This window comes from Alligator mississippiensis, chromosome 13 (assembly GCF_030867095.1).
Source record: "Alligator mississippiensis isolate rAllMis1 chromosome 13, rAllMis1, whole genome shotgun sequence".
Lineage (NCBI taxonomy): Eukaryota > Metazoa > Chordata > Crocodylia > Alligatoridae > Alligator > Alligator mississippiensis.
The window spans coordinates 20,539,456-20,565,348 of NC_081836.1; the positions used below are offsets into that span (position 1 = coordinate 20,539,456).

The 25,893-nt window shown below is 49.6% G+C and overlaps 1 protein-coding gene across 1 annotated transcript; it reads right to left on the bottom strand.

Moving 5' to 3' along the window:
• Positions 1-385: 385 nt before the first annotated feature.
• Positions 386-7,410, bottom strand: LOC132244638 (syncytin-2-like). The gene is made up of 2 exons (XM_059716525.1): positions 7,256-7,410; positions 386-2,191 (listed from the first exon to the last, which is right to left on the bottom strand). The coding sequence occupies exon 2, from the start codon at positions 1,865-1,867 to the stop codon at positions 590-592; it is 1,278 nt and encodes a 425-aa protein (XP_059572508.1). The 5' UTR covers positions 1,868-2,191; positions 7,256-7,410; the 3' UTR covers positions 386-589.
• Between the last annotated feature and the right edge of the window lie 18,483 nt (positions 7,411-25,893).

Consider the following 25,893-nt stretch of genomic DNA (forward strand, 5'->3'; position numbering starts at 1 on the left):
TGACTTCTTTACTATTCTGTCCAGGAAGAGCACAGACCAACTGCAGACACTTCCTCATCCTGACAAAGGGTACTTGTATCCAAAGGCTTGCAAAGAAGAATTTTTCCAATTATCTGAGGTTGTTGTCCCCAAAGGACAGTGAGTTCATGCCCGGTGCGCTTGTGCCAATAAACACACAAGGGTGAAGGATCCAACTTAATCTTTATTTCTGAGCAGAAAGTGGTGCTTGGCAATCGTTCGCAAAGCAAGCACCCACACCCCAGTGGGCGTCTGCCTTATATAGCTACGTAACAGGTTAAACTTGCTGATGTGATGAAAGGTATAGCAAGCCCAGCAAGTAACCCCCCTTCCAGCTCCCCCCCAAGTAACCCCCCTTCCAGCTCCGGAACTTTGTTGATACAGCTTTTCCTTCTAGCAAGGCCAGCAATCAGCAACTACGCAACAAGCAATCTCCCCCAGCCTAAACAACCTACTCTATGCCCTTGGTTAGATAAAATACTTTTTCAAAACATACAAAGCTGTTCCCTGCTTAAAATTAAGTGAAAGTCCAGGGGTGCTTCATCAAATCCCCCCTTCGAGGCTATGGCCTTTATGGAAAAAGCCCATAGTCCTCGACTATCTTTCTCATCTCCAGAAATCTCTTCGCTTCCTCCCAATTATTTTGGATCGGGTTTGTAACTGATGATTTTACAAACATCACGCGGTGAACGGGGGAAGAAATTGATTTCTTGAGTACCTCACAACACATTGGCGCACACTGTATCCCACAACAGATTATCAAGAAAATACATATACTTGCCACAATTAATAGGAAAATTTGCTTAAGCCATGAAAAATTAGGAAGCCAAGAAGTAAGCCATGAGAAGTTGAACCCTTCCCCTTGCTTAATGTGGGTCAGAACCTTTTTTAACTTCTGCACTTTTGACTCTATCAACTTGGAGTTATCTGTCAAATTAAAACAACACATTCCCTCGAACTCTTCACATCCGTGGTTATGCCTCAGCAACAGGTAATCTATGGCTGCTCTATTTTGCAGAGTAGCTCCTCTTAGTTTTTTCATTTCAATATTGAGGGCAGCTAGGTCCTGTGAAGTTGTATTTAGGCCCTTTGCCAGGGCACAGGCCACCTTACCAAGCTGCCTCTCAGCGTCCACTACTAGGCCTGGCACCCCTACTAGGAAAACTGCTAAGGACACTACCTCGGCCTCACTCAGGAGGTTTATGTCACTATCACAGGATTCATCTAGCACCTTTGAACCTCTCCGGTGATGCTTACTAGAGGTCTTAGGCATACCTGGTAGCCAGACAGTCAACTGGCCTAGAGCACAAGGGCCTCCTGTGGCATTGGCTGGGATATATGAATAGGTAGTCTTCCCACAAAGGAGGAACCACCCCCGGGGTAATATAACATGAATGTAGTTGCATGATACATTAGTCATGTCTGAGCAATTGAAAATTTTTGTTTCTTTGGTTAGGCTTTTGCAAGCTTGGGTACAGTTCACAAAATTGGCACAGCTGGTGTTACCAGGGGAGGTGGCTGTCAGCAAATCTATTTCAAAGGTACTAGCGTTTCTTTCTGTGGTAATGGTTCCCCACATGGAGTTATTAGTGTAATTGATTGGACCTCCTATTCCCCCAGATGCGAACCAAGTCTGATTCCAGAGTGCTTCCATTGGAGTGGGCACCCCTATAAGGCATGACATGAAAATATCATCAACCGATATTCCACCTGCCAAACAAAAATGAGTGACATTTAATACGTCCTTTGCCAAATGAACCCACACATTTTGACTCTTATCGAACCTTTGATGCACCAACCCCTTAGACTCTAGAAACATTACACCTATGCAAAGAACTACTTTCCACATGGTTGATGTTTAAACAGAAATTTAAGTCCTTCTACTGGCTCTGCTGTCCAACGGTGTCCATTTGTGTCGGCTTCCGGTGCGACACTCTCAGCCACTTCTCCTGCCGGTGGTACTTCTGGTGCGGTCTTCACCCGGGTGTAGTGTATCCACGGCTTTACCCCCTGAACTTTCACTGCAGAGTGAGTGGTGAGATTCACAGGATATGGTCCCTTCCACCTGGGCTGAAGCGGCTCGTCTTTCCACGTCCGGACCAGCACTTCGTGTCCGATCTGGAACTTGTGGACTGGTGTATCTAGAGGGAGTGGAAGTCGTTCCTGGACATACCTGTGGAGAGAAGACAATACAGCAGACAAAGAATACAAATAATCTTTTACCCAACCTTCCCCTTTTACATGCATTTGACTCCCATGCATCACCACTGGATTCTTAGGATATGGCTTGCCATACATTAATTCAAATGGACTAACTCCCAATTTAGCTCTAGGGGCTATGCACACTCTAAGCAAGGCAAGAGGCAGAGCTTCGGGCCATTTCAACTGAGTTTCCTGGCAAAGTTTAGCCAGCTGTCTTTTTAGAGTTTGATTCATTTGTTCCACCTGTCCACTTGACTGCTGTCTCCATGCTGTGTGAAGGTCCCATTGTATCCCCAGAGCCCAGGAAACTGCCTGGGTCACTTCTGACACAAAGTGTGGCCCTCGATCCGAGCCTAATCCCTCTGGGATTCCGAATCATGGAATCATCTCTTTTAGCATCACCCGGACCACTTCTTTTGCTTGGTTGGTTCGGCATGGGAAGGCCTCAGTCCATCCAGTCAGAGTGTCCACGAGCACTAACAGGTATTTGTAGTGTCCCTTCCTGGGAACTTCAGAGAAATCTATCTGCCAACATTCTCCTGCTAATAGTCCTTGCCTTCCTGCTCCTGGCGGAGGTTTGGGTGAAATCTTAGGATTGTTGGCACAACAGACAGGGCATCTACGCACTATTTGTTCTGCTGTTTTTCTCATCTTAGGCCCCACTACAATTCTTTGGAGACCTTGGGTCATGGCGTCAGCTCCCCCATGGGTGCTCTGGTGGTACTCTTGGAGCACTTTGCTAAGAATCAGTTTTGTCATCAGGACTTGTCCCTCAGGCAAAACCCACCATCCATCTTGTTGTTCTTTGCTTCCCAATTTCTCTGCGAGTTGGTTCTCTTTTTCAGTATATTTGGGAGGTTCCTCAGGTAACACTACCTGATGCATCAATGCCAACATTTGAGTCTCCTGAACCTGTCCTCTAGCTGCCTTCTTCGCCGCAGCATCTGTGCGTCGATTTCCTTTAATAACGTCAGCATCTCCCTTTTGATGGGCCTTACAGTGCACCACAGTTACCTCTAGTGGTTCCATCACGGCTTCAAGTAATTTCAGGATCTCTGTTCCATGCTTTACTGGGCTTTTACTTGCCGTTAAGAGTCCTCTCTCTTTCCATATAGCTCCGTGGACATGTAAGACTCCAAAGGCTTACTTCGAATCTGTGTATATAGTGGCTATCTTTCCTTTTGCCAAACGGAGAGCTCGGGTCAGCGCAATAAGCTCAGCTCTCTGTGCAGAGGTATTTGGAGGCAAGGCGTTTGCTTCCACGGTATCCCATGATGTAACCACGGCATATCCCACCTTTCGGGTTCCATTGTCCATGAAGCTGCTTCATTCTGTGTAGAATTCAAGGTCTGCATTAGGTAGTGGGGCATGTTTAAGATCCGGACGGCTAGCATACACACTCTCAATAGTTTCAATGCAATCATGCTGTAATCCTTTGTCCTGTTCCAATGGCATCAACGTAGCTGGGTTCAGGGTACTAGAGGTTTGCAACTGGATGTCTCCTTGATCCAGGAGAGTCGCCTGGTACTTAGCCATTTGTCCAGGGGAAAGCCAGGTTCCCCCTTTGCATTCATCACCGTCAGCACTTAATGTGGGGTATACACAGTCATTGGTTGTCCTAAAGTAAGTTTCTTAGATTCCTTTACCAGCATAGCGGTAGCTGCCACTGCTCGCAGGCAGGCCGGCCATCCCAAACTAGTGGGATCCAATTGTTTGGAGAAGTAGGCCACTGCTCTTTTCCAGCTACCTAAGTACTGGGTCAGTACTCCTGATGCTACTCCTTGGCGTTCATGTACATAAAGTTGAAATGGTTTACTCAGATCGGGTAGGCCCAGGGCCGGTGCTGTCATAAGGGCCTGTTTGATAGTGTCAAAACTCTTTCGGCATTCTGCCGTCCATTGCAAATCTCCCTCACTACCAGTAGTGGCCTCATAAAGAGCCTTGGCTATTAGTCCAAAATTGGGGATCCAGATCCGGCAGAATCCTGCCATACCTAAAAAGCCTCGCAACTGTCTCTTGGTCTTTGGGACTGCCATCCGACAGATGCCCTCTTTTCTTTCAGGGCCCAACATCCTCTGGCCTTGTGAGATGTCAAATCCCAAATATTGTACCCTTTTTTCTGTTATCTGGGCTTTCTTTCGAGATACTTGGTATCCAACCTGTCCCAGGAAATTTAGTAAACTTACGGCCAGCAGGTGGCACTCTTCCCTCATTTTTGCTGCAATTAACAAATCGTCCACATACTGTAACAGGGTTCCTGATGTCCCTTTGTCCCACTTCTGAAGGTCGGTACTTAAGGCAGAGCTGAAAATAGTGGGACTGTTCTTAAAATCCTGAGGCAAAACTGTCCAGCACAATTAGGTTTTTCTCCTAATATTCGGGTCTTCCTACTTGGATGCAAAACTCTTGGCTGTCCCTTTCAAGTGGGATGCAAAAGAAGGCATCTTTTAGGTCCAGGACTGTAAACCACTGTTCCTCTGCAGACAAAGTAGTCAGCAAAGTATAAGGGTCCTTTACCACCAGATGAAGGGTCACTGTGACCTTGTTCATGGCTCTGAGGTCCTGCACAAAATGATACTCATTACTGTGGGGTTTTTTTACAGGCAAAATGGGGGAATTGAAAGATGATTGACACTCCCGAAGTAAATCATATTTAAGGAATCTCTTTATCAATGGTTCCAGACCTTTCCAAGCTTCTATTTTCAATCGATACTGTGGCACCCTGGGCGGGGTAATTCCCAGCTTTAAATCAATGCTTACAGGGGTGGCCAGTTTGGCTCTTCCTGGCTTCTCTCCCACCCATACCCATGGTACTACAGTGTCTTCTACTTCTGGGGGAATTCTCCCTTCCTCCCCCTCCTGCAATAGGAGACACACCTGAGCTTTCCAGGCTTCCTCAGTTGGTATCTTCATAGTAATTTTCCCCTCCGCAAAGATCAATTGGGCCTGCAATTTACACAGCAAATCTCTCCCAAACGAAGGTATGGGGCACTCAGGCATATACAGGAACTGATGAGACACTTTCTTTCCTCCCAATTTGCATTCCATGGGTGGCACCAAAGGACGATAAGTTCACTGGCCGGTGGCTTCAATTATGGGGATCTTGGTTTTTGATAAGGGTCCTTTAAAATTGGTTACAACTGAATGTGTGGCTACACTATCTACTAGAAAGTCAATAAGTTTTCCCCCTACTTGCATTTTAACCAGGGGCTTGTCAGGGGAGACAGAGATTACTTCAGTGTTAGCCTCCAGTCCCCGTCACTCCGGGTCAGAACCATCCAACACCAACAATCTTTCTTCCTCCTCTTGTCTCTTCTTCTCCCTCTTGGGGCACTCATTTTTCCAATGCCCTTCCTGCTTGCAAATAGCACACTGATTAGGTCCCAGCCTGGGACCCTGGCCGTAGCCTCCCGGAGCATAGCCCACACATCCTCTATGCCCTCTACTTCCCCTGCCTCGTCCCTGACTCCTCTGATCTACAATTGCCGCTGCCAACAATGATGCTTGTAACGACGCCTGTGCCTTTATTCTCTTATCTTCCTTTTTCTCCTTAACCTGATCTCTGTTGGAGTATACTTTATAAGCAATCTCAATCATTTGGCTGATGTTCATTCCAGCTGCTCCTTCAGTCTTCTGTAGTTTTTTTCTAATATCTGGGGCTGACTGTCCTATAAACAGTGTGTTAAACATCTTGGCATTTTCTGGCAGCTCCGGATCTAAATCTGTCCACTGTCTGGCTGCCTCGCATAACCTCCCATAAAAACTGGATGGATCCTCCTTCGGACCCTGCCGCACTTCATACAATTTAGACAAATTTTTCTGCTTGGGGATAGCCTCCCGGAGAGCAGCCAGCACAAACTCCCAATACAGCTCTAACTCCTTCCAGCCCCCTCGGGTGTTGGGATCCCAGTCTTGATTTTTCTTAGGGCAAAGTTCATCTACATCACCGGCTGGGTGACGCTGCTGTGCTATCGTGCGTGCTTTCTCTAAGACCAACCTTTTTTCTTCTGGAGTCAGAAGAGTGGCCAGTAAGGCCTGAATATCTATCTAGTTTGGTTGGTGGGTGAGGAAAATAGTAGAGAACAACTGGGCCATTGCCTCTGGATTCTGGAGATATTGGCCCACGGACTGTTTCCAATTTATCAAGTCTGCCGTGCTGAATGGCACATAGACAAAAACTGGTTCACCCTCAGGACCCACCGCTTGTCGTAAAGGGGCCTGAACTACTGGTTGGGCCCCTGATTATAAGCGACTCGCCACAGGGCTAAACGCGCCATCTCCTACAGTCCCTTCTACCACCAGATTGCTACCACCCGCAGCCGCCGGACCCGGGGACGGCAACCCAAGGCTGTCAGGGGAGGTGGGGGACGATGGACTGGACGAGCCAGCTGGGAGTCCCTGACAAGCCGTTACAGGTGCAGTGACAGTCTCCTGTGGTGATGCATGGCTCACAGAATGAGATGGAGGAGCCATGGGAGCAATTAGCAACTGCACGTCTTCCTCCTCCGGCTCCTTTGGACATACTGTGGTGATCCCCCGTAAAGCCATTACCCCACTTCCCCTAAATATCCCACACAACTTCTGTGTAACCTCATCCCTATACAAAGTCATATATGCCTCTACATAAAGCATCTCATCCCACTTCCCTTGGCGCCTACAAAACAACTGTAACTGCAAGATTGTGTTATAATCCAAAGACCCATTCTCCGGCCAGGCTGTACCATCCGCAAGTTGGTACTGTGGCCAACATGTATTGCAATACCGAATCATCTGTTGTTTTGTCATAGGGTCACTTCCAAACTTTGGCCAATTTTTCAAAATGCATCCTAAGGGACTGCAGGGTGGAATCTTAGACTGGTTACTTCCCATTATCCAACTACTGGACGGTGACTGCCGCTCAGCCTCAGAACCAAACTGATTAAAGGGAGTTCACGGGGCTGCCACCCGATCTCACTCACCTAGGGTGTCTACACGGTTGGAACTTTCAAAGCCGTCTCTTTCCCAACCTGCCCAAAATATGGAAAGAAGTACTCACCAGTCCATTGAAACCTCCCTCGTCCCACCTGATTAAGTTGGTCCTTTGAGCGTTGCGCCGTTGCGCCCCTCCCCGACTCCGTCAGGCAACCAGGAGACGGTCAGACCTCCGACGAATAAGGTCGGTGGCGCCTGGCCCTCGCGCCGTCCACAGTTGTTGCCAGAGCCAAAGAGGTGGACCGGGCAAGGCAGTCAGCTAGAGTCCCTTCATGGTCGCCAGAAATTGTTGTCCCCAAAGGACAGTGAGTTCGTGCCTGGTGCGCTTGTGCCAATAAACACACAGGGGTGAAGGATCCAACTTAATCTTTATTTCTGCGCAGAAAGTGGTGCTTGGCAATCATTCGCAAAGCAAGCACCCACACCCCAGTGGGCGTCTGCCTTATATAGCTACGTAACAGGTTAAACTTGCTGATGTGATGAAAGGTATAGCAAGCCCAGCAAGTAACCCCCCTTCCAGCTCCCCCCCCAAGTAACCCCCCTTCCAGCTCCAGAACTTTGTTGATACAGCTTTTCCTTCCAGCGAGGCCAGAAATCAGCAACTACGCAACAAGCAATCTCCCCCAGCCTAAACAACCTACTCTATGCCCTTGGTTAGATAAAATACTTTTTCAAAACATACAAAGCTGTTCCCTGCTTAAAATTAAGTGAAAGTCCAGGGGTGCTTCATCAAGGTGGTCTAATACAAGATATTAAGCTAAAAAATGGCATTTTATATACCTGTAGAAACTGGTTTTGTTTTCTCGCTGCTCATAAAGACTGAATGCTAAGATGCCAAATCTCTCAGTTTTCTGGGCAAAGGCACAAAGGATATATATGATGTTTTCCTTTTGTTCCTTCAGAGTACAAATCTATTTTATAAAGTGTAAAGGGAAGGCCAGCCCTCCAATTAGTAAAGGTACTTGAGTTTAAGAACTGGGTTTTGGAAGCATCAAGGACTTTAAAGTGAAACAAATTCTGTAATGGACAGTCATTTCTGGGACACCGTCACCAATGTTTTATCTTAGTAAAGTAGTATAACTAACTCTTTATCACTCTAATAAGAGGTTAAGGTAGTATAACTTCAATATTAATATCATGTGACTACAGAGTACTTTAACAATCCTGTTGAAGAAGAACAAAAGAGGGGCAGAACAAGGGTAACTGTGCCAGAAAACTCAGAGCTGCAGGAAGAAAAAAAGACTAAGTGTCTCAGCCAATGTCCACTGAAGTCAGTAGAAGAATTTAAATTGACTCCAGTCAGCTTTGAATGAAGCCATTAACTTTAATTCAGAAAATATAATAGTGTAAGTGTTATGCTTGTCCATGCATTACACTGGGATATTGACAATACTCTGATTTACTCTAATAGATTGTCCAAAAAGTTTTGTTTTCTATTCCATATGTACAAATGCTTTATTTTAATTATTTAAAGTGCAAACAGATTTTGGCCCAATGTTTTATTGTAACTGTAACAGGAGGGACGGCAGGGTTGCTGTGCTAGCCCTTGCCGCCTCCTCTACTGTGCCAAGCTTTGGACTTGCACCGTCCTATTCTTGCCCGCCACGACTTTGATGATATGTGTTTTTATAGGGAGGTTACCTCTCCTCCACTTGGCCACAGTTATCCTGCTCCAGGTGTCCTGAGTATCTAAGCCTTGCGGGCCTTCTCTGTACGCCACCCTTTGTTACCAAATTTGCCCATTACCTTGGGGTGTGCTCATTTATTAGGGATAGTTTCTAGGGTCTTGGTGATTCTGTCCGTGTGCTGCTTGTGTTACTATACGGAGCTGTATCTCTCCCTTCTGCAAGCCCTCACCCCAGTGGAGCTATCTTGCAGGACTCAATCTCAATGGGACTGGGTTCCTCCAGTCACCAAATCAGTCATACACACAAACACACACAAATTAACGTGACACGCCTGACCTGGCCGGGCTGATCAGCATGGACAGGCTGACACCCTCATATGCCAAGAATCAGTTCATAAGAGCAACAATAAAATGCAGTCAGACGCAAGCACACAGGTGAACAGAATCCCTCTGAATCCGGCTGGGTGTCCAGCTGACACCCTCATGGGCCAGCATTCAGTTCATAAGGGCACGTCTGAGTGAAACTGGGACAATCAGCCTGTATAAGCTGATCCCCTTATGTGTTTCAAACTCAGCACGTCCCAATCTTTGGCCTCTTGATGAGCAGACCCCACAATAATTTGGGCTTCACAGGGATCTTTAGCATAGGTAAAAGAAGCGTTGCTGCAGAGCACGGGAGGAAAGAGAAGCAGAGAAGGAAAAATAGACCCAATTACTACCAGTTTGATTATAAAAGTTATTTATTGCTAAGCATATGAAATATATAATAGTACTAGTAGTAATAGACATGCAAAAGAAAAACAAACACAAACAATGACAATACTACCCTGGTTTCACTAAGTATTTGGGGGAACTTAGCTCAGGCTTAACTAATACAGTTCAGGTTCAGAAGTTTATGCCTAGACAGAAGAGAGAGAATGCTGGGAATCTCACCTAGTCCACGGTACGCAGGCTGCAAAGCTGACAGGCACAGTCCGTAGCACAATCCTTGAAGAGAGAGATGATCTTTTCTTCCAGTGTCCCAAGAATGACAGGGGATGGTGTCAGCACAGGAGTTTTCTTCTTCTTTTCTTTTTCTCTTCTTCTCCTTTCCTCCTGCTTCTTCTTCTTTCTTTCTATCAAGCACACACACTTACAGATTTTTATACCCTCAGTTCAGCTGCTTTGAAGCACCCTCAGTAGTGTAAATCATTGTCATTTCTATTGACAAGGGGTTATCTGGTTTGGACCATCTCAGGAAACTGATTGATAATCAGGAAACACTTAAGATTAGGGAGTAACCCAAATACTTGGGAGCCAGCTTGAGATTCCTATGGATGGCAGATATACTGATGGGATATCTCATGGTTTCTTCAGGAACAATAGATAGCTTGCAGCATCAGGATTTTGGATTTTTACTTGTTGTGCACAAGCCTCAGCTTAGCATGACTTTTCCAGATCTTACTATAGTCTTTTAACAGACTAAAAGCAATTATTGGGGTGCTCATAACCTTTTGTGGAGAGGACTCCCACCAGTCGTCTCGAGAAAGATATGACAACACCTGTAATTAGGGCTCCAGCAGGCTGGATGCTGTGATGAACCCTTAACCATTGTTCAAATGTTGCCCATACCCCCTCTGACTCGGTCTCTTGCCTCAGCATTCCCTAACCTGGCAACTGAGTTTTAGTCAATCAAGTTTAAATAGGCCTCCCATAGTGGGACCGGGGAATGTACGGCCCGAGATGCCTATTAAACTTAGAGCTGTGTGTGTGTGTCTGGGGGGGGGGGGGGGGGTGGGAAAGTCCTTAGCAAATCCAGATTAGAACTGGTCTGATAAATGCTGAGCTGGGTGTGTGTGAACATGGGTTGATTAACATTGAAAGCACAGATTCCCTATCATGCAGCGCTCTCCTGCTTCTCTGGTCCCAGAATTCACCGCAGTCTCTGCTTCAGGCTTTCTGTTTTCCATCTCTCATGTAAATGAATGGTCATCTGGTTCCATCTCGGATGTAAATGAGACCTAGGGCAGTTGTTTCACTCTTGTCACCCTTATCTGGAGAGTTTTAGGTGCGTCTCTCATTGCATCTTAATCAGTTTCATTTAGGTAGAGGAGGGGAGGGAGGAAGGTGAGTCCTTTGTGAGTCAGACAGACTGCATCCTGTGCCAGGGTTGCCCAAGAACACAGAGCTGAGGCGTAACACCTTCTCACCGGGCTCTTCCCTCTGCCAGGTTGCCCTCTCACCGGGCTCTTCCCTCTGCAAGGTTGCCCTCTCACTGGGCTGGGCTCCTCCTTCTGCAAGGATGCCCTGTCACTGGGCTGGGCTCTCCCCTCTGCAAGGTTGCCCTCTCACCGGGCTGGGCTCTCCCCTCTGCAAGGATGCCCTGTCTCAGGGCTCCGCTCTGGAGCTGGGGTCTGTACCCCCGAACTCCGTGCCCTCACTGGGGCTGGGGTCCTCACTCTATCGTGAGTCCCCTATGAGGCCTCCTCCATCCCCTTATAGCCTCACCCAAACCACCAGTGTTAAACAAACTGCAACATAAACTCAAGCCTCTTGGCTACAGCTTAAACATAAGCCACCTGGCTGTAACGACATTGCTCGGACATCTTGGAGCTGCTACCCTTTACTTGGCTAGCGGTACCTGCAGTCAGTCTTTTCCTCGTATCATGGCTCCAGGAGCTTCTCTCTCTCTGGCTGCTGGCAGGAAGCTCCTTCTGTCTTGGATGCCGGTAGGGAAAAACTGCCTCTAGCCTCAGCTCCCCCCTTCCCATAAGAGCCAGGCTTTGCCCCTCATAGCCGACTGACTGCTGGCAGGTGTGGGTCGTTTGCTGCCTCCCGTTGCCCTGGCAACCAGCACCTGAGGAGCCTTCCAGGCTCTCTCAGTAGCAGGCACCTTAGTGTCCTGCTACAATAACAAAAGTTGTTTAAAGAGTTACTGGTAAATTATGTAATATCTTTACTAAGGGTCCATATTTCTTTTTTTTTTCTAAGTGTTTTGGGTACACATTGGATATAAATCTAAGAAGCCCTAAGGTGGATCTATACAATGCAGGGTAGCACTATGAAACTGTCTGTTTCACTCATGTAAATTCTCAGGGTATGTACAGACATGTAGGGAGGTTAAGGAGTGGTTATATTGAGTTAAAAAATGGCCAGGTGATCACGTAGGAGTGTTAGGAGGGGTTGGTAGGAGGAAGCAGGGTCTTCAGGGAGGAATGGGAGGAGGGGGGAATGAGGGGCAAGTGAGGCCTGTGGAGGACTTGGGAATCTTGGGGAATAAGCACAGTCTGCATGAGGCAGTCTCCCAGACCAGGACCAGGGGCTATTTTTAGCCCCACCCCTGGCAAACTTCCCTGAACCAAAATGAATTGCCTTTAGATGAATCACCTTTAGCCCCCCCCCCCACCATTGAACCTTCCCCCCTGAGCCCACCTGCCCCTCCCTCCACCCAACTTTCTTTGGGGGAGTGGTGGAGGGAACTAAAAAATTCCTGGTATTGGGGGTGGGTGGTGGAGGAAAAGCTCAGCCCCAGGCCTGTGGCCAGTGGCTGTACTTTCCCAACCCTGGGGCTTCATTGGGAACTGCATATAAGTTCTACTAGATTGGTCTCACTGGATGCAATTTAAGTTAGACTACCTCTGAGGAACAGTTAACTTAGAATGCAGACAGAAGTACAGCTCCTTGCTGAAACTCAAAACACTTTGCAGGTAGTGTTCTAAGTTCCAATCATCCCTTGAACCAAACAGAAGTTCACTGTTGGGTCCAGGGGGCAGGGAAATCTAGCTTCTGACTGTAAGACTACATTTGGTTTCCTCTAGCAATGGCCCCTTATCTCTCCCTGCCCGCACTGTTTTCAGAATGGGAGGGGGGAAAGGGTGCAGAAAGAGCTCATTCTAGGGGTTTTGGGATGGTGCTTGTAGCAGGACACTAAGGTTGCCTGCTACTCTCAGAGCAGAGGTAGGAACCCAGGTGCCGGTTGCCGGGACAACCGGATAAGAAGGGAATTGGCTGCTCCTGCACCTGGTCAGCTGACTGGAAGGGGCAGGGCCTGGCTCCTGCAAAAGTCCCAGGCCTGAGGCTAGGAGGGCAGTTCCCTGCTGGCAGCCAAGGGGGAAGGAGCTCTGCCAGAGCAAGCAAAGGGGAGAGGCCTGACTGCACGAGCAGCTCCTGATGCTGTTGTGGGATGGAGTATTCCTTGGTAGGGCTTGCATGATGTTTTAGCTGGGCGGCTTGAATTTATGTTATAGCCCAGGGGCTTGTGTTTTGTTCACTGTTTAAGACCGATGGTTTGGGTGAGGCTATTAGAGGATGGAGGAGGCCTCATTTTTGGGACCTGCTATGGAGTGGGGACCCCGGTGCTGGAGAAGGCACAGCATTATGGAGTGCACCAACCCCTGTGCCAGTGATGGCACAGTGCGAGACAGGTCTGCGGAGAGCCTGAGCGCCAGTGAGGATGCAGTGCAAGACAGGACTGTGAAAAGCCCAGGGAGGACAAGGGGGGACCAAATTACAACAAGGCCCAGATCAAACCATGTCAATATCATCTGCGAGGCTTGGGCTGCGGTGTAGGGGAGGAAAAGAAGCCATAGATAGCGCCCCTGGCATTGGGGCAATAAATAGGCAGCTTCCTGCTAATTACCTTCTACAAAATAATTTAACAACAAGGTATGGCAGAAAAGAAGGCAGGAGGTTGGCCCATAACAGGAGGGCAGGGTCACAGATAGACGGACCTCAGAAGAGGCACACCTGTTACAGTGCTGTAGATTGGAGTGGGTGGATTGGAGACCTTAGCCTCGTGGGAGTGGGGAAGGGATCCAATCCACCCACCTCCCTCTCCAGCAGAAGCACTTCTGGTCCACTTTCGCGTCCGCTGGGGAGTGCCCCCCCCGTGCCCCTCGGTCTTGGTGACTGGTGTATCCTGGGTCTTGGAGGGGTCAACCTGGGGTCCTGCTGTGGGCAAACACTGAATTTGGAGGTGCAGGGGCAGGGAGCATGCTCCCCAGCAGACCCAGAAATGGTCAGAAGTACATCCAGTCCTCTTACAGGTTCACCATCAAACACATGGAGTGCCCCCCCCGCGTCCCCCCCGCAATCCTGTGGGATGCTCCATGCACCCCAGCATTGCAACAATCACAAGCTGCACCTGGTACCTCAAGGTATGTAGAAAAAACTTTTAAAGCTCTGTCTGTGTCCAAATCACTGATTCTCCAAATCAGTATCAAATCTTCAGAGTCGGATTTGGCTGAATCAAATCAGGGACAGTGATCTGACTCAACAAATTGACTCACTGTCCCTGATTTGGGCTGAATCTGAATCGAGTAGGGCCCACTTCACACACCCCTAGCAGCTTCTACACAGCAGGTGGAATTTGTGCAAATATTTACTGGTCAAGGCAGTTCAAGGTTTAGGTTAATAAAAAATACTATTTGTTGGACTGAACAAGGTGCCAGCAAAAGACAGGAACTTCCCTCCCCAATTTCCCCTGGTGTTTGCTGACAGCTCAAAGTCACTTCTCCCAGCAGCCCCAAATTTTTTTTTTGCCTTATACTTACTCAAATGTAGGCATCCCTCCCCTCTTCAGGGCACTGGGGCACCCCCCCATTCCAACCACTCATGGGGCAAGCACACACAACTGGGGCAGTTGGTTGGCTTTGGGGTTTTCCTACCCAGGGCACCATCAGGGGCTCATGGTACTGTTGGGGCAATCACAAGCACTGGTTGGACTTTGGGGGGGTCCCAGCAAGCCTGCACTCCACTTGTAGGAATGCATGCCTTAAATAATATAGCATGTTCTGCCTTGCTTATCTCAAAGGGATAATGGCTGGTGATCACAGGGATCCCATGTTAGGGTGACACTATTTGTATCTTGGGGAGTGCTGGATTTGCAGCTGAATACAAGGCTTTAATTTGTGTCTCAGCAAAAGCAGCTAGTCACAAGGCAAAATGATATATTAAAAAATAACATTGCAAACACTTAGGCAAGCAGTTTTCTAACAAGGTCGTAGTGTTGTAAAGTATAGAGCCCATTATGTAAGAAGAACAAGATGCAGCCCACCAGCTATCATCAGGAAATAAAGCAGAAGCAAGACCTTGGACATGAAGAAGGAGTCAGCAAGAAACCAAAGAACCAGCAATTGACTGGGAGAAGCCGGGGTCAAAGTCTTGAGCATGCGCTTTTAGCAGAGAGGTATGTAAATGAATGAAATCCATAGGCAATTCCATGCTAATGAAATAAACAGTAAACAGAGGCAGAGATTGAGATGGGAGGAGAAATGGGTGGAACAGAAGGAGGGACAGAGGTGGAACAAATGGTAATGAGTGGAAAAAACTTATGTTTATTGCAAGGCCCCAGTTTGCTGGATTTTTGGGACCTGGCCTAAAGCTGTCTCCATTTTGAAGAAAGCTGTTGCGCGTAATGTGTGCTGGTGTTTGCTCCCTGCTTGCTCTGGCTAATGAGTGACAGGATCCATAAGCAATTGGATTGTCACATCCCTAGTTGTTGGGTGCTGCATGGAGTCGGAGTCTAACATCCTGGTTTTGCCTGATAAAAAGTATCAAATTCTCTGCTAAAAAACCCCAAATCTGTTGTTAAAATTAAAGGCTGCCCAAATTCCCCCCACTCAGGCCTACTGGTGCCCCTTATTACCCACCCACAGTCCCCACTGGTGCCCCTCACCCCCCACCTACAGTTCCTGCTCCCCTGCCCTACCAGAGGGGGCCTCTAGCTGCCAGGTCCCCCTGGCCCCACTCCCCCCTGCTATGACTTTGGGGAGGGGGTGGCTCCCTGCCCCTGCATAAACTCCCAGGGGACAGGAGGGACCTGCACCCCCTAGATCTGTTTGTGGTTCAGGTTCAGGCTGTGGGCTTGACCTCCCACCCTGCTTCCATTCTCCAGGGCTTCTGAAGCCCAGCAGGCATGACCCAGTGTGGCAGGGAAGAGTGGAGCCACCAGACATCTTCTCACCGCTCCTACACTGCCCCCCCCACCCACTGCCCTGGGAATGCGCTCCCTCCTTTGAGGGGCATGGATCCACACCGCTGCCCTTGCTGCAGCCCCACATGCAGGAGATGTCTCGCCAGGGCAGCACGGAGTGATCAGTGGTGAGGAGATCCCTGGCAACTCTGCTGCTGCCTGCTGCGCTGGGTCATGGGGGAGGGAACAAGTTGCGGTGCATGGTGGAGAGGCAGCGGCCAGGCTGAGTGCAGCCAGAGAAAGGCCCCAGGGAAGGTGACAAAGGTGGGGTGTTTCTATGGTGAACCTTGAAGGGCTGGCCATTTCCTGCAGCTTGCAGGGGACCCCAGGCACCCCTGAAATTGCACATCATCACAGATTGTGTGTTGATGGGTGCTGCATACTCTCAGGAATGCAGGTTGTAGAAAAGCAGGGTGCTGGCATGGCAAAAGCCCAAGGATGGGGGCTTCCCACAAAAACTGTGAGCAGACTGGCAGGTGCAGCCCATGGAGGCAGAAAGTATCTTTCACTGTGGTGCTGAATAGTCAGGCGGAGCCAAGTCAGTCCTGGTTTGAGCCATTTGTGCACTGAGAGATAGAATCATAGAACGAAGGAGCAGAAGGGACCGATAATATCATCAAGTCTGGAACTCTGCCATGGGCAGGAGGTAATTGGGCTCAAATGAGCTCAACGAGGTATTTGTCCAGCCTCCTCTTAAAGACCACCAGAGATGGTGACTACACCACCTCTGCTGGAAGTGTGTTCCGGATGCTAGTTGCCTGTACAGAAAATACATTTTTCCTTATGTTCAGCTGAAACTTTTCCTCCACTAGTTTATGTCCATTGGTCCATGTGTTCCAGGGAGGGTTGGGGGGTGGGGACTTTTTTGAAAAGTTTTTCACCTAGGTCCTGGTGTTCTCCCTTGACATATTTGTAGGTCGCTATCAAGTCACCTCTCAGTCTTCTTTCACTTAGGCTGAACATGCCCAGATCCTGAAGTCTCTCCTCATAGGGCCTGTCCCCCAGGCTCTTGATCATGCAGGTGGCCCTTCTCTGCACCATTTTGAGCTTGTCCACATCCTTCCTGAAGTGTGGTGCCCAGAACCGGATACACTACTCCAGCTGTAGCCTCACCAATGCCAAATAGAGGGGGAGGAGCACCTCTTTGGATCTGTTGGTGGCACATCTGCTGATGTATGCCAGAGTTCTATTTGCTCTTTTGGTGACTTCATCATACAGGTGGTTCATATTCACCTTCTGGTCAATTGCCAGCCTGTCAAACGCAGTGCCAGCCACTGGACCACCACCCATCATATAGATATGGTGAAGGTTCTTCCTACCCAGATGAAGGACCCAGCATTTGTCCCTGTTCAACCCCATCTAGTTTTGCTCAGATCACAGAATCAGCCTGTCAAGGTCATCCTGAATCCTTGACCTGTCCTCTGATGTGCCTGCTTGTTCCCACAGTTGGGTATTGTCGGCAAACTTAATCACTGCATTTTTCACTCCCTCATCCAAGTAATTAACAAAGATATTAAAGAGCATGGACCCAAGCACTGATCCCTGGGGTACACCACTGGGGATGGCCTTCCAGGATGAGGCCACCCTATCAATCAAGACTCGATGGGATTGGTTGCTGAGCCAGTTCCCAAACCCACCTTCCTGTGGCCTGGTCTAGGCCAGAACTCTCCAAGTTAACTGAGACGCTGTATTGAGCAAGTTGAACATTCCATGTCCTTCAGTGTAAGGGAAATGAACCCCCTCCTGTGCCCTGAGGGCAGCTAGCTGTCAGGCTACAGGCAGGCAGTGAGTCACAGCTTGGCAATAGTTTTCTGGGAATGTTTTGCTGGCCAGCCTTGGCAGGCTGCACCCCTTGGTATGCCTAAATGTGCCATCCATGACTTAGGGAAATGATTGGGTGTCCCGGGGAACTCCTAATTTGAACACAGTACAACATTGTTGGCCTTCTGGGCAAAGTAACCTTGCATGTTTGCAGCAATCAACCTGTCCAGAGAAAGATGGGGTGAGTGATAATGGGATTTCAGGGACCAAGGGGAAAAAGGTGTGGTGCTGCTTTGGGGAAACGTGAAAGGCTGGCTTGGCCAGCCCTCACCTTCAGCTTGCATGGGACACCAGGCACCCCTGAATTCACAGACCTTTTCAGAGTGTGCAGCACTGGGGACAGCCCAATGTCAGGCATCCAGGATGCAGAAAAGGGGAGCTGGGAGGGAAGAAGTTTAGGGAAGGTGGCTTCCTTCCAAAACACTGTGCACACTTTCTCTAGCACCCTGGGGAAGGGGGTGGGGGTCTGGTCTGTGTCTGAGGGGATGGGCAGGGTCAGTGCTGCATTTATGCATGGAGAGATTAGGAAACAGTGCAGTGGTCTGCTACTGTCATCAGTGTGGGGGGAGCAGTCCTGGCAATGGGGGACATGCCTGGCTGACCAGTGGGATAACCCAAGTGCAATATTAAATATCCTTCATTGTCTAGACAGGAAGTTGTTACTTGTGGGACCAAACCCCATATAGTGTCTGCAGGGGGGCAGAGGAGGTTTGGTTTTGTGGTGAGTGTCCCAGGGGAGCTGGGACCCCGAAGGAACCCCGGGGCAGCAAAGAGTCCCACTTACCTCCCACAGAGCTGGAAGAGCTGGAGGAGGCGCGCAAGCCAAGAACGCCGGCGCGGGTGATCAGCCGGGCGTTTATCCAGCTGTGGCAGAGCAGCGGGGGTGGAGGACGCTTCCCGGAAGGGATAAAAAGCAGCCCCGCCGAGGCAGTGGGGCGGCTGATAGGAGGAGACCGGAGGAGCGAGCTCCTGCAAGGAGGGGATCAGCTGCCACACTCAGCAGCGGGGAGAGAAAGGGGCAGAGCCAGAGCAGGCTCCAAGAGAGCTAGTAAAGCAACCGGCAGCAGTGCTAGTGGAGGAGCCAGCTCCGTGGTTGTCGGCAGAGCCATTGAGGGAACTGGCTGCATCACCGGCAACAGAGGTGGAGGAGGAGCGGACTGGGTGATGGGAAGCAGAGCTAGCGAAGAAACCGGCGGCACTGCAGGCAGCAGAACCAGTGAGGTAACTGGTTGCATCATAGGCAGCAGAGCCGGTGAGGAAAGCGGCTGCCTCACAAGCGGCAGGGTCGGTGGAGGAACCGGCCGCATTGCAGGCAGCAGCGCCGGTGAGGTAACCGGTCGCACCATAGACTGTAGAGCCAGTGGAAGAACTGGCTGCATCACTGGCAGCAGAACTGAAGCAGGAGCCAAGGCAGAAAGGCCGGGCTGGTGCCCCAGTGGGCTGTACACCAAGCCTGAAGACCTTTATTGACAGCCGGCAAGTCGGGGGCGAGAGGGTGGCAGACCAAGGACAACGTGGAAGCCAGAGGAGGTAGAGCTTAAGGTGGTGAGTGGCTGGGGTGTAGGGGAGGACGGAGCCCCGAGAGTACCCGCCGGGAAACGCGTCGGCCCTGGTGACTGCCCCAAGGGAGGACCCCCCACTGAAGTTCCATCCAAAGTTGTGGCAGGTGAGTTAAGGCGTCCTCCTGACGTCAGCAGGGGCAACCTCTGGGATCCACCCGTAAGCCCAGGGCGCACAAGATCTTGGGCCCGGGCAAAGGCGGTGCAGGAACACCTATTAGAGCGGAGGCGGGCACAGTGAGTGTACAGGCAGACATTCCTGCCACCATGGGAATGAAACAGAACAGCCATTTTGACTCGAAACAAAAGTCGAAAAGAAGCACTGTTTTGTTGAAACGTTGAAGCGCTAGTCAAAACAGAACACTTCCATTTCACACAGCCCTATTCTTTATCACCTCTGGATGGTCCAAAACTGTATTGCTCCCTCAGAAAGGATATCTAGTGCCCCCCAGTGGCCAAAAACAGTACTGCGCACTGGGAACTAGCACCCCTTGCTGGTGGAAAATGTTATTAGGCCCAGGAAGTGGCTCTCTAGCATCCCCTGGTGTCCTAAAACAGTACTGCACCTGGGATATGGCTCTCTAGCATTCTCTGGTGGCTGAAAATAGTACTACACTTGGGAAACAGCTATCTTGCACACCCTGGTGGCCAAAAATGATACTGTACCCTGGAAATGGCTGTCTGGCACCCACTGGTGGCCAGAAACAATACTGCAAGGGGGGAACAGCTTTCTAGTGCCTCCTGGTGGCTGAGCTCTGGGAAACTGCTCTGTAGCGCCCCCCTGTGTCTGAAAATGGTCTGCTCACTACGATATGGCTCTCTCATGCCCCCCAGTGGACAAAAACTGTAATGCACCCCAGGAACTAGACTTCCCTAGTCGGGGAAAACAGTACTGTGTCCTGAAACTGTGCTCTCTAGTGCTCGGCGGTGTCTGAAAACAGTACAATGCCCCAGGAAAAGGTTATTTAGCACCCCCCAGTAGCCAAAAATGGTATTGCACCCCTGGAATTAGTGCCCTCTAATGGTGACAACTAGTACTGTGCCCTGAAAACAGCTATCTACTGCCTCCTGGTAGCCAAAACTGGTACTGCACCCAAGAAACAGCTTTCTAGTATCCCTGGTGGCCAAAATCGGTATGAACCCCAGGAAAGGATTTTCTAGCACCCCCATGTGGCCAAAAATGGTACAGTGCCATGGGCAATGGCTCTTTTGTGTGCCCTGATGATAAAAAATGGTATTGCATCCAGGGGAACAGCCATCTAGCCCCCCTGGGAGTAAAAAATGGTACTGCATGCTGGGAAATGGCCCTGTACCTCCCACACTGGCCAAAAACCTTATTGTTCCCTGGGAGCTAGTGCCCCCTGGTTGTGAAAAATGCCTTGGGGAAATGGCTCTCTTGCATCCCGGTGGCTAAAAGCAGTACTGCACCATGGAAAACTAGCACCCCCAGGTGTCTTGCAAAGGTACTGCACCCAGGAAAGGTTACTTTAGCACCTGCCAGTGGCCAAAAACTGTACTGTGCCTGGGAAATGTTTCTCTATCACCCCCTGGTGGCCAAGAACTGCACTGCACATGGGAAATGCCTCTCTAGTACCCCCTGGTGGCTGAAAATGGCACTGACCCCAGAAAATTGATTTCTAGCACCCCCTGGTGGTTAAAAAGGCTACTGCAGTCCAAGATATGGCTCAGTACCTCCTGGTGGCTGAAAACCATACTGTGCTTTGGGAACCAATGCCCCCTAGTGGCAGAAAATGGTACTGTGCCTGGGAAATGATTCTAGCACCACCTGGTGGCCAAAAATGGTAGTGCACCTTGGATCAAGGCAGGGGCGTGTACATGCAAGAGCTCATTTGCCCCAGGCCCTGCACCCTCCTCAGGCCAGCTTTGGTATGGGGTCCAGGGCATATCATCTCATGCCCCTGCACCTGGCCCTGCCCTGCTTCCGGGGTGGAGGTGGGTCCCCGCACGAGCTGATTTGCCCTGGACCTGCACCCTCCTCAGATTGGCTCTGCTTTTGGGCCCAGGGAAAATTAACTTGTGCAGAAACCCACTGTCACCTTGGGATTGGGGCAGCAGTGGGTCTGTGCACAAGCTTATTCGCCCCGGCCCCGCATCAGAGTCAGTTTGAGGAGGCAGGGGGGTGGGGAGAGCCAGGGATGAACTTGCAGCGGGGCTGAGTCACTTGGGGCAGCCACAGGGCTGCTTGGAGCACAGCCCTGTCTTTCCCCTTCCTCCCACCACCGGGCTTCTTCAAAATTCAAAATATTTCAAAACTTTCAAAAAAGTTTTGACTGGCCTCGTTTCATTTCAAGGCTGTTTTGAAGCCCTTTGTTTCACTTCAGTTTCACTGTTTCAAGCTCAAAACGAGTCAAAACACTGTCAAAATAATACAGCTGGTGAAGGTTTGCACAGCGCTGCTCTCTACCACCCCCCAGTAGCTGAAAATAGTACTGCATACCAGTAAAATGTCTCTCTAACTCCCCCTAGTGGTTGAGACCGGTACTGCACCCCAGTAAATGTCTCTCTATCACCCCCTTGTTGCTGACAACTGTACTGTGGATGGAAAATGGTTCTCTAGCACTCCCTGGTGGCCAAAAACTGCTGCACCGTATAAAACAGCTCTCTACTGCCCTCCAATCTGTACTACTCTCCAGGAAACTGCTCTGTAGTGCCCCCTGGTGGCTGAAAAACTGCACTGTGCCCATCTAATGGGACTGAAGTGCCTCCCACCCCCACAGGGGACAAAAAATGGTACTGCACCCAAGAAACGGCTCCCTAGTGCCCACTGGTGGCCAAAAACTGTACTGTGAATGGGAAACATCTCTCTAGCACTGCCAGGTGTGTGAAACAGTAGTTCCAATGGGAAACGGGTATTCAGTGCCCCCTGGTGGTGTAAAACAGTACTGTGCCCCAGGAAAAGTCTCCCCAGTGGCCCCTAGTGACTGAAAATGGTACTGCACTTGGAAAATGGCTCTCTAGGTCCCTTTGGTGACTGAAAACAGTACTGAGCTCAGAAAATGGCTCTCTAGCACCCCCCTAGTAGTCAAAAACTCAAATACAAACCAGGAAATGGCTCTTCAGCACTCCCTGGTGGTTGTTAATGTTGCTGTGCCCAGAAACGGGCTCTCTAGTGCTTCTCTGGTGGCCAAAAACTGTACTTCACCGAGGAAATGGATGTCCTGCACCTTCTGCTGGTGGAAAACTGTACTGCAAATTATGAAGCAGCTCAATAGAGGCCCCGGGTGGCCAGAATCTGTCCTGCTTTCCAGAAAACAGCTCTCTAGGGTCCCCTGGTGGCCAAAAACTGTAACACACCCAGGGAAATGGTTCTCTAGTATCCCCTTGTGGCTGAAAATGGTATTTCACCAGGAAACAGCTCTCTTGTACCCCTGTGGAGGCTGAAAATAGTACTGAGTCTGGGAAATAGTTTTCTAGCACTCTCTTGTGAAAGAAAATGATACTATAACCAGGAAACAGTTCCCTAGTGTGTGCTGGTGGCCAAAAACAGTACTGCAGGAGGGAAATGGCTCTGTAGCACCCCTCCCCAGTGGCTGAAAGTGGTACTGCTGCCTGGGCAATAGCTCTCTAGAGCCCCCGGTGGGCAAAAAAATTGATCTCAGGAGACAGCTCTCTACCACCCCCCAGTAGCCAAAAATGGTATAGCTTTCTGGGAAACAGCTCTCTAGCACCCCCCTGGTGACTGAAAACATTACTGCAACCGGAAAGTATGACCCCCTGGTTGCCAAAAATTATATTGCTTCCCAGGAAGTGACTCTCTTGCATCCCCTGGTGGCCAAAAACTGTACTGCACCCTGGAAAATGGCTCTCTAATACCCTCTGGTGGCCAGAATCTGTACTGGTCTCTGGGAAATGGCTCTCTAGGGCCCTGGTGGCCAAAAATAGTACGTTGCCCCTGGAAATAGCTCCTTTGGGTGGCAGGGAATGGTACTTTGCCCTGGGAAATTTCTCTCTAGCACCCCCGGGGGGGGGGGGGTCCAAAAACAGTACTGTACTCGGGAAATGGCTCTCTAGTTCCCCCTGGTGACCAAATACTGCACTGTACCCATTTAATGGGATTCTAGTGCCCCCTGGTAGATGAAAAGCTTCAGAAAGTCCAGAGAAGGGCCACATATATGATCAGAGACATGCTGGGCAAGCCATATAAGGAAAGACTGAGGGACCTGGGACTTAAGTGTGAAAAAGAGAAGGCTGAGAGGGGACTTGGTAATAGCTTACAGCTATGTTAGGGGACTACTTCAAGGGCTTGGTGAACATCTGTTCACCAGAACACCCTTGGAAAAAACCAGGAGTAATAGCCACAAACTCCTGGAAGACCATTTCAGACTCAACATTAGGAAAAACTTCTTCACAGTCAGGGTGTTGAGACTGTGGAATAAGCCACCACCTCCAGAGGTGGTGCAATTACCTACCCTGGAGATCTTCAAGAGGAGACTGGGCAGTCACCTTGCTGGGGTCACCTGACTCCAGTTGTCTTTCCTACCTGGTGCAGGGGGCTGGATCCAATTATCTTCTGAGGTCCCTTCTTGCCTTATAATCTATGAATTTATGGATCTATGAAAAATGGTACTGCACCCAGGAAATGGCTCCCTAGCAACTGCTGGTGGTCAAAAACTGTACTGCACATGAGAAAACAATACAGTACCACAAGAAATGGCTCTCAACCCCTTCCTCCCCCTCCCCAGCCCCATGGCTGAAAACTGTACTCCACCCTGGAAAACATCTCTCTATCTCCCCATGCTTGCTGAAAACTGTACTGCACCCCACAGAACTGCTCTCTAGCACCCCCTGTTGACCTAAAACTACACTGCACCTGGGAAATGGCTCTCTAGAACCCCCTGGTGTCTGAAACTGGAACTGTGCCCATGAAATGGCTTTCTAGCACCCCCTGGTGACTGAAAGTATTACTGGGCCCGGGAAAGGGTTCTATATCTCCCCTCTCCCCGGGTTGCTGAATACTCTACTGCACCCTGGAAAATGGCTCTCTAGTGTCCCCAAATGGCCAGAAACTATACTGCACCAGGCTAATGGGACTCTAGAGGCCCTAGTTGTGGCAAACTACTGCACCCAGGAAACTGCTCTCTAGTGCCCCCTTGTGGCCAAAAATGGTAACTTGTCCTGGGAAAATGCCCTCTAGCACCCCCTTCTGGCTGAAAATTTCACTGCATCTGGGAGATGGCTCTCTAGCTTCCCCTGGTGGCCAAAATCTGTACTACCCCCAGAAACGGCTCTCCATCACCTCCTAGTTGTCAAAAACTGTACCATGCCCCAGGAAACAACTCTCTAGCACCCTCTGGTGGCCAAATATTGTACTGCAGCTGGGAATCAGCTCTGTAGCACCCCCTGGTGACCAAAAATGGCACGACACCTGGGAAACTGCTCTCTAATACCCCCAGGTGACTAAAAACAGTACTGTGCCTGGGAACAGGCTCTCTAGTACCGCCTGGTGGCCAAAAGTGGTACTGCACATGGGAAACAGCTCTCTAGTTTGGGCTTGTGGTCAAAAACAGTATTGCACCAGGGAAATGGCTCTCTAGCACTCCCTGGTAGCCAGAAATGGTAGTGCACCCAAGAAACAACTCTGTATCACCCCATGGTTGTGCATCAGGAAACAGCTCTCTAGCATCTTCTGGTGGGCTAAAACTTTACTGCTCCCTATGAAGCAGCTCTATAGAGTCATCCAGTGGCCAGAATCTATACTACTCTCTGGGCAAAGGCTCTTTAATGTCCCCTGGTGGCTGAAAATGGTAACCAGGAAATGGCTCTCTGGCACCCTCTGGTGACCAAAAATGGTAATGTACCCCAGGAAATGGCTCTCTAGTGTCCCCTTGTGGCTGAAAGTGGTACTTCACCAGGAAATAGCTCTCTAGTGCCCCCGTGGTTGCCAAAAATGGTACGGGACCTGGAAAACAGCTCCCTCAAGTAAGAAAACAGTACTTCAACAAGGAAACAGCTCTCTAGCATCTGCTGGTGACCAAAAACCATACAGCTCCAGGGAAATGGCTCTGTAGCACTCACCTGTGGCCAAAAGTGGTATTGTGTATTGGGAAACAGCTCTCTAGCACCCCCAGTGGCCTAAAAATGAACTGAGACCAGGAAAGGGCTCTCTAGCATCCCCTGGGTGCTGAAAATTGTACCTCACCTAGGAGACAGATATCTACCATCCCTCATTGGACAAAAATATACTGCATAGTGAAAAATGGCTCTTTAGCTCCCCGTGGGGGCTGAAAATGGTATTGAGCCTGGGAAATGCCTCTCTAGCATCCCCTCATGGCCAAAAACTAGTACACACTGGGAAACGCTTCTCTTTCACCCCCTGGTGGCAAAATACTGTACGGCACCCTGGAAAATGGCACTCGAACACCCCTGGTGTCCAAAAACTGTATTGCATTCTATGAAATGGCTCTCTAGTAGGGCTGTGTGAAGCTTTGATTGCTGATTCAATTTGGAGGAGATTTGACTCAATTCAAATTGAATCTGAATCAAATTGGGAGACCCATTAAATGGTCCGAATTGAATATAAAGTCTCTGGATTCATTCAGAAAAGATTCAGAGAGATTTGGATTGGCCAGAGAGAGGATAGGCACAGCCAAGAGGCTGCAGGTTCTCCTGCAGCTCCTTCAGCTCTGCCTGCCTCTCTCTGGGTGAAAAGAAAGGAAAGGGAAGGAAAGGAAAGGAATCCCCTTGCCTCTCTGACATCCTTGACAGGTTAGGGACTCCAGTCC

What these genes read in the sequence shown, in the direction of transcription:
- LOC132244638 (XM_059716525.1), bottom strand. Translation starts at nt 1,867, where the DNA reads ATGTGGAAAGTAGTTCTTTGCATAGGTGTAATGTTTCTAGAGTCTAAG.